Source organism: Oenanthe melanoleuca, chromosome 2, assembly GCF_029582105.1.
Source record: "Oenanthe melanoleuca isolate GR-GAL-2019-014 chromosome 2, OMel1.0, whole genome shotgun sequence".
NCBI lineage: Eukaryota > Metazoa > Chordata > Aves > Passeriformes > Muscicapidae > Oenanthe > Oenanthe melanoleuca.
In genome coordinates, this window is record NC_079335.1 from 86511539 (window position 1) to 86523847 (window position 12309).

Sequence of the window (12309 nt, forward strand, 5' to 3'; positions counted from 1 at the left end):
TGTGGCAGTTAACCAAGTGGTCTGTCCTCTTGCATCCCACCCTTATCCTGAAGTCTGAGCTACGCAGTGGATCAATGCATCTTAAAGTTCCTTTTCTTAAATGGGTTCTTACACAATGGAGAACAGAAGGAAGGGGTGTTTAAAGAATTTTGCAAATATCTGGCAAGAAAAAAAGATACCACTGAGATAAAGGAGAGCCAAGCAATATGGCACTGAAGTCACTATAGCAAAATCTGTAGGATTAATTTACTGAAATCTGTTGTATTTATGTTTCATATATTTGGACATTATGAACTCAGGTCTTCAAATTACTGAGAAAACTGAGGTGATTAGCACCTGGCATACACCAGCCCTGGGGGAGCTGCCTGATTCGAGCAGCATACAGCACATAACCAGACCCTGACTTCTTAAGTGGATCTCCACTTTGCTCCATGACATGCATAGAAGCCTTATGCAATATTCATAGACCATGATTAATTTTGATTCTAAGAATTTTGATTCTTATAAAAGGTATTTCCATTTTATTTGAGTATTAGCAAGCTGTGGTTTTGCTATTCATTACATAGAGTTTTTCAGCTTTCATGAATAGTTTAAGAGGTAATGATTAAAAATAATACAATTATTTTAAAACTGCTCAAGTAAGTGGTTGGGATCCTTAATTAATTGCCTCTGCTGTAAAAAGACATGTCGTGATCATGAATAAAACAGATTGTTACAGTTCAGAAGATAATGCAGTGTTGGTAGCAATGTCAGGCACTTGCACAAGGTTCAAAATATAAAACCTCATCTTGCTCCTATTCCCTGTGGTGGCTGTGACCATTATTTCTGAAGCATGGAACAGGACTGCCTACATTTAATGTCATACAGCAAAAGACCTCACTTTGAAGAGTGGCAGTTTAATATAATAATTAACATTTCATTTTCACTTTAAATAATATGTCCTGGAGTCCCTTCTTGAGATTACATTGTGTGTCAGACACAACCCAGTATTAGAGCAGGTAGTTAGACCTCTTTGGAATTGGGTAACTGAAGTGCTGTAGATGTCAAACAGACTGTATATTTTGAGCAGGATAAGTGTCCCTAGAAAGGGCAATGTATAGATTTAAAATACATGCATTTTTTTTTTCATGAGAATCACAGGGAAGATGATCTCTGATGAAGCTTTTTAAAGGCAAATAATTACATTACTTACTTATACAAAGTGTCACATCACTAGCCAGGGCGATTTTTTGAAATCCCAGCACCTACTTTTACTTCATAGCTTTTAGTTGTCCTTTGACAGTCTATGTGTATTATTTGAGAGGATAAGAAAAAAGTATTGTGCACTTAGAAATCAATTAGCTAACTGCTACAATTTCTTCTGTAAGCACCACTGAACTTTAAAGTGCTGGGAGTTGCTTAGCATGAAAGCAAGCAGACTGGGGACAGAAGTAACAGTTCTGCCAGTGTACTGATCTCTCAGCTTCACCAGAACCAGAATGTACTGGGCTGTGGGAGGTTTGTTGATAGTAAATAGTTTTCACAAGCATTTCTAAAAACATCAGCAGCATTTAGTGCATATAAAGATCCATTTGAATACTTCTTAATTTTCTTGTGCTCTGTGAGTTTTTAAAATATCTTGTAACTATATGTTTTTTTTTTCGTCCTACTTGTTCTAGGTCTTCATCTCTCAGCTAGATCCTTACCTGAATCTGAATATCCCTGGAGTTGATCACTTCCACGATTCCCACAACATTGTCAAACACAAGGCCAAACTTTTTACAGTTGTCTAAAATAAAAGCAATCATAAATAAGAAAGGCAAGACAAAAGCAAATACATGCACACCTGCTACATTAACTATAAAAATTCCCAGTCCTGCACTGCATAGCTGAGTGACTTTACTCTTGTGATCTATCATTAAAGTGAAAGGAGTGATTCAGATGCATTATTAATCACATAAGTCAGTTTTTTCAAGACTGTCACTTAAAGCCCAGCTGAGCTACCCACTCACCAATAGTAATTGAGTTGATTTTTCCTTTTATCTGAAGTGTAGATTTGTTACACTTAAAAATGTAGGCCACTTGCTTGAGTTCAGTGTTGTTAATGACAAGGTCATTCCTATCCTCTTGATATTCCTGTTTCAAAAGAAAGTTTATTTAATTGGTTGTCTTTCACTAACAGTCTTTAACAAACGGTCAGACAGAGTTTAGTACAATTTATCCTCGAGTCATTGCATTTTCAGTTACAACAGAGCAATATCCTTCCTGTGGCTTAAAATCCTAATCTGCTTGGTGACCAAATATCTCACCTAACTGACCCTTAGATGACACTGTATCTTTTAGAGCTGCAGAGCTGAAGAAGTTAGCACAGACAGAGATAAAATCCATTAATTTTGCAGTGAAGATGTTATGCTCACAATTTAAAAAGACCCTCACAAAACTGCTGTTTGGCTCCAATCTGATTCAGACTGAAGAACACAGCAAGTTTTCATTCCCCAAGTGTTACATAATGTTTGATACAGCACATTGTGAACACATACAGGCATTAGCATATACAATAAAGGAGTAATAGGTGAAGAAACTTCCTTTCATTAGGCTTAAAAGAACAGTTACACTCCACAGGAAAGGCTAGGGATCCAGAAGGAAAGTTGCAAGCAGTAGAACCATAAGGCAACATAACACAAATGGTGACTGCACCTTATGCAGACTGGATTCCACTGTAACATACACTCACTGTGTATATAACCTTCTGCATGACTAAGCTCCAAACTCTTTCTGCTCTCTCTCTTAACAACACAGTCACATCAATTTTCATTCATAGATTCTTTGGTATATGCCTACATAAATTAACACCCAAACTTTAAATAAATCTCCTTCTTCCATCTGTAGATTGGGCAAAAGGAAAACACTCCTCTACTTTTAAGAATGGAAGACATGCTTAGATGGAATGGGCAATGAAAAATAAAAGTATAATTCCACTGGTTAGGGAAACTGGAGAGAGTGGTCTGTGATGATTGTTCTCTCTCAGCACAGCAATGACCTGCAAAAAGGCATTTTAATTGGTGTTCTCTACTAGAATTGTTTCTGGGGCATTGCCTGATTTTGAAAGGAATTAATATACTGGTTCTGACATTCTCCAGTGAGATGAATTAGTAAGTGATTTTCAGAGACAAATGAATAAGCTTAAGGTCCTACATAATAGTAAAAGTTGAATGATAGCAATGCAGAAAAATGGAAGACTCAGCCCATTTTAGTTGCAACTTTGTTTTGTTGCATGTTAATGGCAGACAAGATGCTTCAGTGCTCCTCCTGGTTTGCAATGTGCAAGGTGCAATTCAGAGGTGTAACTGGAACTCACCACTCTCCACTTCTTTCCCTCTAGCTCCAAGACAGGGGCATGGTTCTGCTGTGGGGAATTCTTGGGAGAGGTAGGACTAGGAGTATGGCTTTTTGTGGGAGAACGAACAGGTGGACCTTGGGCCCGTAGGCTGGGGTTCTTGTGAGTCTTCTGGTCATCAGAGACATGTCGTAGCCCTAAAAAACAACAATAAAAAAAGAGGTGCCTCTGAAAGAGAGTCCATTTCCCAATCCTAAAAATGCTCATATTAAAGCATGAAAAGTTTGTTTGTAATTGTGTTATATTATTTTCTGAAATGACATTTTTTAATTTCCTCAAGGTTTACTTGGGCAAGTTTTACTTTACAAGGTTTATTTTACTTTACTACCTAAAATGTAACTGCTGACATACTTTTAGAAGATCATATAAAACCTCTTCTACTCTTAGTATCTTGAACAGAAAATCCCACAATGTCTTCTAGGTCCCTCTCTGTAGCAAGATCTGAGAGCTTGTTGTATCGTGTTTTTCCACCCGAAAAACAGCTTTTTTTTCTAATTTATGACAATATTTGACCTATCCCTGAAGCATTAAATGCAAATATATCAATCATATGTATTTAAATTCACATACACTAAAATTACAATTGTCCAATATTAATACAAAAAGCTTTATTTCACCTGACATGTATGACATTTTGACACAGGTTTGTTCACTCAATGTGAGTCAGAAGAGGGATAAAACTTTATTGTAATTGCAACTTAAGAGGCTGACCAGCTACTGGGGGCTGAAGATAGCCAGCTTGGCTGCCTTAAAATTAAAAGGATACTTCTAAATGGTGTGAATATCAGGTATACTGAACTTATTTGGGTGCTGTGGCTTCTAAAGGAGGTTTTGGTATGCAGTCTTCTCCATCGGACCATTGCAAGCCTCAGAAGGATCTGAGCTGCTAGAATGTAACTTAAAAATGCTGTGAAACTTATGTTAATCCAGGTAACAGCTCTTGATGCAGTTTGACTCCTGGATCCCAATTCGATTTCTTTTCTCCTGACCTTTGGTGATGGCTTCTCCCTGGTTAAGCTGTGCAAAGAGGGCTGAGCGAGCTGCGGTTCCTTCGTCCTTTGCGGTTTCCGTGTCGAAGATGGGAGGCGGTCCCGGGGGCGGCGGTGGCGGAGGTGGCGGGGAAAGGCAGGAGCCGCTGGTTAGAACAGATCGCATGGACATGGAGGATGCAACTGGACCCTGTTTGAGACAGAGGGAAATTATTTTACATACCGTGTTACAAGGAACATTGTATCACAATAGTTCTTACTTATTAACATCCTTGAATGCTGCGAGCTCGGGTGACTAGAAACCCACAAGCCCCGTAGGAGAATTTCTGGCTCCATAATCGAATATAATCCTATGAATCCTTCCATGCACCTGAGCAAGGGAAGCTAAAAGACTGACAACCCACACTCTACTCTTACTGCAGAACTACTCCACCTAAAATATTTGTCTCAAACCCTTGTAAGGGCTGATGTTAAAAATCTTTATCAGTAACTATTCTATAATTTATTCCAGTGTTTACTTACCTAAAAAGGACTTTTTATTTTTTTTCGATAAAGAAAATGTTTTGGTACAACATAAATGAGAAGGTCATGAACTGTCAGTTATATGTAGGGAACATGCTAAATTGTATGCAAGATGTAAAATGCTATTCTTTGAACTGTTCAAGTTATCTGTAAAGATTTGAATGCCACAGAATGTAAAACTATGGTGATTTAAGTCTCTTGATTCTGAAATTCAATTTTTGAGGCTCTAGTTTAATTTCTTAAATTCTTTTTCCCTTTTTTTTTCTTTTCATTTACAGGAGATCACAGCACACAAGTTATGAGTGAAAGGGGCCTTAGCAAAGTAAGTAACAATCTTTCTTTCAGTTTGCATAATCAAAAGTACATATTTTGGTCTGAATTACAATGCTTACATAGAATTCTATCAAACAGACAGAAAATACTAATAACTATCTGACTAAAATTTTATAAGAATGCCCTAACATCCTAATAATAGATGTTAGAGAGAATCTGAGAATCACTTTTACTATCCTGCCACTGAGTGTCACTCTGATCCTACCTCTCTGCAGCACAGAAGGAATTTTTAAATGATCTATTGGGAAAATTAGATTGGTTCTGATGAGTTCAGCTAGCTACAGAGATACTGTGCATTGCAGCAGCAAATATTAACAGGTGGGCAGATACAATGGGAAAATTACAGCGACTTACAGAGTCACAGCTCCTCTAACTGGTTACCTTTGCTAGGAATTATAGGCTGATAGTACGTCCCTGGTAATCCATCCTGGAAATAGATATTGCTTAAGTGGCCTCTGAGGATATTTTTAGCCACTTACGGTACTACTCTTTCTACTTTCCACTAAACTGAAACAGCAAAGAATTGATCTGGTTCATGCATCTCACAGGATTGAAAACTACAGCTATTTTTTAAAACATAAAACTTGTTCTGGCCTGTAATTCCAAACTGATAACAGGAAAGGGTCTGAGGTTCACATGCTTTTTTACTTTTCAGATATACTTTAAAAACAAAATAAAAGTCCAAGATCTCCTAAGAGATCTCCTTAGATTTTCCTTTTGGAACCAATTATCACTTATTGTCAAGATATACTGGGACTAAAGTCAACTGCTTTTAGAGACATTCCATTGTTGCATGGATACATTTAATTCAGAGCTTCTGCTTACATACTTCTTTGTTATAGGTCAGTGTTTTAGACTGGGGACAACTTCTTCACCGGGCCCTCAATTTATAGTGCATGTTCCCTGCCTCTCCTAATGCCAATGAAGTTACCTGCAGCAGAGTTAGCAGAACTGTGAATTATTGTAATTAAAAAAAAAAAAGAATATAAGTGGATTTAGTGCTACAATCAGTTATTGCTGCCTGAGGTGCAATACAGATCTTCCTCTTCTGTTGCCTGCAACCATAGCAACTGAATCCACTATGCCCTGGTTATCCAGAATTATGAACACTGCATTTGCAGGGCTTTTTAAAACACTCAAATACTCAGAAATGGCACTCAACGTTCACAGTGTGAACATGCAGTTATTAATTATGCATGCTTTATGAAAGGCAATTAATAGCAGTAGTGGTAGTGGCTAATAACTTTTAGTCTGAGATGAAAATCCACTTGCCAAATTCCAGACTGACATCTGATTTCTCAAAAATACCTACTGCTTCCACCTGCCTAGCAGTACAGTGCTGTGATTTTCCAGAAACTTGTGTAAGACTCACACATCAATTTAGAATTAACACCATCTAAATTGTGAAAATGCTGCAAAGATGCATTAGAGAGAACATTTCTGGAAGGTATCTGGGTATTCTGCATTTAACACAGAGTGGTAGGTCACTCTGGCAGTCTCTTTGCTTCAAGTGTCAAACTCAAGGCCATCACAGATTAATGCAGGACACTCTGGGCTAAAATATTACTGCTGAGTAGTGCATCAAAGGCAGTTTCCCAAATGACAACTAAAGTATGGGAATACCCATGTGGTGAGATGGAAGTAAAACTCAGAGGGGTTTATCAGTGGAAGTGGGTCATCTCTCTCCCAGAACTCTGAAAGAGCTACCTTGCCAAAGTACAGATAAAAGGAAGGATTCTAAACACATCAGTTAAGTTTGGACATGGTTTTGTATGACTGGAGATTGTTGTCATATTCATTTTCATGAAACAGAAGATGTAGGAAAGGATCTGGGAAACTAGGATCTTTTTTCCTTTTAGAGAAGTACTGATGAAAAAAACCAAGTCTACTCAAAAATCTCAATTCTTGACCTGAGCAGCTATGACATTCTAGTCCTTCAAGTGGGTTTCAAAAGTAAGGAAAAAATTTATTCATTGCACTCATGCTGCCCCATCTGCCTCTTCTTTTCTTTACAAGCCTGGCCCCTCCACCAAAGTCAAGTTGTCTCCACTGATCACAAAAGATTTTGAGTTAGATCTAATTACAAACATAGAAGTTGTCACAAAGTAAAGGCACCTGAGGTTCTGTCACCCTTCTCACTTTTTCCTCTTAATTTTGTGCAGTCACAGAAATAAAAGACAGACTGAACCCTGATTGTTAGCTTTTCTCCTGCATGGCAAATCTTGTCTAGTTTAAGATTTGAGTTACAGCTACACAAGCTAACTGATATTGTAGCATGCTATTTTCAACATCTAGGGCCATTCTGGAAACTGCAAACAATTTCAATCATAAATTAGGCCAGGCAAAATTGAAGGACAAATCACAGGAAAAAAAGGTCTCTAAAGTACAAAGTTTAACTGCTCCACTGTAGATCTCCCATCTTACAGCATGGACTCATCCAGAAGGACCATCTCCCATTGAAATGAAACGGCATGGAAAAGACAGACGAGTCTCACTAATGAGAGTGAGGGTGCACAGACCTGCTGGGAAGGAGAGTACATTCTAACTCTGGCTACAGTTTTCTTTTCTTTGCCATTTTGATGTACCTAACTGAAATCAAACAAGTATTCAAATGAGGTGAAATTCTTTGTGGGAGAGTGGCTCAGGAAAGCTCTCAAAAGGGGGCAGAAAGTGCAAAAGTGAACTGGAAATGCAGAATACACATTTCACTTCTTGCATTCCCTGCATGCCAGGAAGATGGGACCTGTGCTGCATTCAGACTCACTGATGTAAAGGGCAACTTAAAAATCAGCCAAGTGAAGAAGTTCCAGGAACTTTTTTTAAAATTCATTTTGACACCCATTAATAAATGAATCTTCAAGTTAGCAACCTCAGTCACTGGCAATTACTTTGCTTTCCCTAGTTACACTTCTAAGACAACTTAACCTCAGGCTCTGGAATATTTCTGAACCAGGCTCTTAAACTGTTCTGGTATCTGGTAATACTTGAGTATAGTCCTATCCAATTTCAACAGAAGTGCCCTTCACAAAGTCCATTCATTTCTGTTCTGTATAGGGCGGTGTTTGTGAGAGCTGCCAGGAATAAAATAGCATGTTACATGCCCACAAAAGTTCATCTATCCTAAAGCAGCAGGTGCTTAGCAGCTTTGCTATTTGCAAACAACTCTTCAGATTAACTCCACACAGATGTTAACAACACTGTGTCTTTACATAAAAAGTATTAGGAGCCATTTGGACCAGTGAAGGCGGTTGTTTGCAAGCTGCTTTTCTTCCTCTTTTATTTCAGCTGTTTGCCTCAGCAACAGCTGCTGTTCTCAGTGCTGTGGTGTCTGTAGACACCATGTCAAGCTATACTGATAGCTGACTGCTCCCATTAACATGTTTGTGTGGTCATTTTTCCATCATTTACAAATGTGCCCCTAGTGAGAATTATCAGGGGAACAGATAGAGTCGTCCTTACTTCATGAAAATGTAACACAAAAGTAAGCTATAACTTTTAACCTAGTAGCTTTGCATTATAGTGAACTTGATGTGCTTTGAACCGTGCTCCTGGAGCTCTGAAATGGAGGAAAATGTAATTCTCTGAGTAAGGTCCCATCAGGAACAGGAGATGCAGGCCCTGTGACCATGTGCTAAGAGCTCTGAAGGGGATAAAACATTCCAGAAATTTCCTCTCAGGGGGAAAAAAAATTGTCTTCAGCTTCCAACCATGCTCTAAATGGGGTGACAGGAATGGGTCAGGGTTTGCTCCTTGCTGGATACCCCAAGGACCTCCCATTGACTGTGGCAGAGAAGCTCCATTTAGTGACAATGTCTAATGATGCTCGCAGTGCTGGGTCTGCTGTCACTGTGCAAGAGTTTGCAGGATTGTGGTACAGCCTCAAAATATGTTATATTTCTACCTTCATCTAGTACACTTCTTTTTCTCACCTAACTGGCTTGCTGGAGGAAAGAAATTATTGTTTATGTTGAGATAGCTGCCTGGTTGAAATTATAATTTAATTCCCCTGAAATTACAGCAGAGCTGAGTGAAGCCATTTGCTTTTGAGAATCTGGGGCTTGTTAAGCACATTTCTTCTAAAGGCTTTCTTCCCCCGAAGTACAGGGCAAAGCCAATCTTGTTAGAGAAATAAAATGCTGTTCATACATAACACAAGTGCTCTGGATGCCACACTGTCACCAATTTTTGGTGGCCATATGCAGCTTGACATGTCTTCAGGTCTGAACCCAGCTACTGAGAGACAGTAAGAATTTCTTTTTATGTCTTATCGCAGATGTTACTATTTCCTGAGCTATTCTTGCTGAACAGCTCCCTGGGTTAGCCTTCCATGTCACTGGTACTATTTTTGTAGTAGTGCAGCAGCAAGGAGCCCCAGTCAGAGGCTCCTATCTCTGGGGATATGAGGGGCTTACATGCCAGACCCTGTACAAACACCCGCAACGCTCCCCTTTGTTTATCCAGCTTTCGGCTGACACAGTGCAGCACGGAAACTGAGGGGAACAGAGTTCTTGTGCTGGGAACCTGCCGTGGAGCATCTGAACAATGCATTTCTTGTAGCCACAATAGTTGATTTTACTCTGAGCCAGAAGATTATAAGCCTATATAATTCATAAAAATAAATGATATATGCACGTGTATGATATATATTACCTATTTTGTAAGACATTCCTATTAAGAGGTAAGTATCTATTTGCAGCTGAAGCAACAGGTGGCTTAGAGAGAGGTCATGAAATCCCTCCCTTAATTTACTAAAAAGCCTTCTTTTCATGGCAGCAGACAAACAAACAGGAGTCCTAATGGGGAACACATTCTTCTAAAAAAATAAAAATTAAAAAAAAAAAAAAAAAAAAACAACCAAAAAAAAGGAGAAGATATACCTGTTTTCTCCCCCTTTATAGTAATCCTAGTTTCACACCTAAAATGATTACAGCATTATGTATTGTTCTTTCCATACATATGCACAGCCAAAAACAAGAATTGTGAAGCTCAAACTATCACATATCAACCTGGGAACAGGTGGACTGTGACTCAGGGGCACAGAGCTCTTGTTAAGGTGTTTTTTGTGTAAAAGTAGCTTAGCACAACAGTTCTATTACCTACTCTATTTAAGCCACCTGTCTACCACGAGTTATGCTGCCTGGAGAGCTGCAATTTACTGGACGAAACAGCTGACTTACAGGGCCTGTAATCTTTGTCAGTTAAAACAGAAAACAACAAAAACCAGGCCAAGTTCTTTTCTTGTTACTGAGTCTCAGTAGAATTATTTATCTGTAGAATTTTCAAGCTTTGCAGCCCCCTGTAATATACTTTTGCCATTCATCACCTGTTCAGGATTTAAAATGATGCTTACAACTTCAGAGTTACCCAACCAGGAATGTTTTATACAGCCATGGTCGTCTTCTAAATCATTTGAGAACTGCAGGATAATGTAATTCCCAACAAGTAATGTGCTCCAAGAGGCAGATTTAACCATCTTTAACTTATAGGAAAATTTGCTTAAAAAGAAGACAAATCCCTTTAGCAAGATCGCAAAGTTTTAATAGATATATCTTTCATTTTCTCTCTATTTTGCATACTTTCAATTTTGTATTTCCTTTCCCCTTTCCACTGGAACTAGGCTGCATGCCTTGCCCAGGTCTTCCCTTAACATGTCTGAATGGCACTTGGTCAAAGTTAAGAGAATACAATTGATGCACAGTAAAGACAAATATTTTCAGCCACTGCTGGAATAAGAGAGTAAAAATAGTTTATTTTGAAGGGAAAGGGATTTGATTGAGGCAGTCTCCACCAAAGAGGCAACTACAGTAGAGGTGCCAGGATAGCCAGTTTTTTAACTGATCCTTTACCAAAACCCAGAACACTGCCTATTCTCTGAGAAAGAAACACTTGCAAAGAAAAGGATGCAATTTTTTTTAAACTAAAAAATATAAGGAAATAGGGATAGGGAAGGGGAGGGGTAGTGGAAGGTATACAGAAAAGGGGAGAAAAGGCTATCACTGAGAAAAACTGATTACTGTGGAAATGTCTACATCTTATCCAAGATACAGGCATTTAAACTGAGATATATCTATGCTGCCCTTACTTGTATCTGAATAAGGTCTCTGGGATTGCAGTCGTGGCTGGAATTTGGCACTACAGTTTTGACCTTTAGCTTTAGTGAAGTGGCTCAGACGATGGCTGCTTGATAAGTAGGTCAAACTAAACACAGCACAGAAGAGATACTGGACAGATAATAGGAGGCTTTTGCCTGCAGAAGTTGGTCTTTTGCAGCTTGCTCACATCAATATGTACAGAGACGATGTATTATAGGAAAATGTTTTGATAGAACAGGAGAGAGGCAGGGACATTTTATAAGAAAATGTCTGGAGGTAATTACTTTAGACTAGAATAAAATGTCCAAGTCTGCACTAAGACTAGGATAATTGCACTCAATAAGGCTAATGTAGGAATTATGATGGTACTTCTTGGTGTGGAGCTTGTGGAGAATTTCAGCTTTTAAAGAATGTTTTTAGAGTACTATCTAATGAGTAATAAATGTTTTTTAAAATGCAATTTCAGGAATAAAAAAAACCCTTGAAGATGCTGGCTTCAATGGAAACAGGATTTAAATAAATCTCAACTGCTTTTAAAGATGTTCAGACTTCATTCCAAGTTGTTTTGATTTGTAAAGGGGGAGAGGGTTTCACTCATCACTTGAGTGAAATTCTGTATTAGAAACTAAATACTGTAAAGAAATTGCTAGTTACTAAATATTTCCTATTTGTAAATAAACCTGGTGGTAAAATCTATGCTAAATTACTATTGTATACAATGAAAAAAATGTTAAGTACAGATCCACTTGCAACTGAAACATTCAAGACAATTATCTTTGAGCAAGATTTGTGTCGTAGCACTTATTTGATAGATGGAAAACTACAGCAGTCTCTTATTATTACTGGCTTTCTTACTGCAAGGTTAACCTGCAGAAATAGGAGCAGAAGTTTCACTTCCCCCAGATTACTCATGCAGGCCTTGTAGCAAACAAACTTTTCATTAGGCATTCTTGTGAGATTATATTACAGCTGTTCATTTATTTGCATCACCAAAAAG

The 12309-nt window shown here is 38.3% G+C and overlaps 1 protein-coding gene and 1 long non-coding RNA gene across 2 annotated transcripts in view; one reads left to right on the plus strand and one right to left on the minus strand.

Moving 5' to 3' along the window:
* Nucleotides 1-12309, plus strand: part of LOC130249185 (uncharacterized) — a 52602-nt gene that overhangs the window by 7472 nt on the left and 32821 nt on the right. The window contains exon 2 of the long non-coding RNA XR_008839751.1: nt 5166-5209. This is a non-coding gene — a long non-coding RNA (uncharacterized LOC130249185). The remainder of the gene's footprint in view (nt 1-5165; nt 5210-12309) is intronic.
* CAP2 (cyclase associated actin cytoskeleton regulatory protein 2) overlaps nt 1-12309 on the minus strand; it is a 67637-nt gene that overhangs the window by 3818 nt on the left and 51510 nt on the right. The window contains exons 8-11 of the mRNA XM_056483711.1: nt 4366-4555; nt 3338-3513; nt 1992-2115; nt 1686-1768 (exon numbers count right to left, since the gene is read on the minus strand). Coding sequence (XP_056339686.1) covers nt 1686-1768; nt 1992-2115; nt 3338-3513; nt 4366-4555 — 573 coding nt within the window. The remainder of the gene's footprint in view (nt 1-1685; nt 1769-1991; nt 2116-3337; nt 3514-4365; nt 4556-12309) is intronic.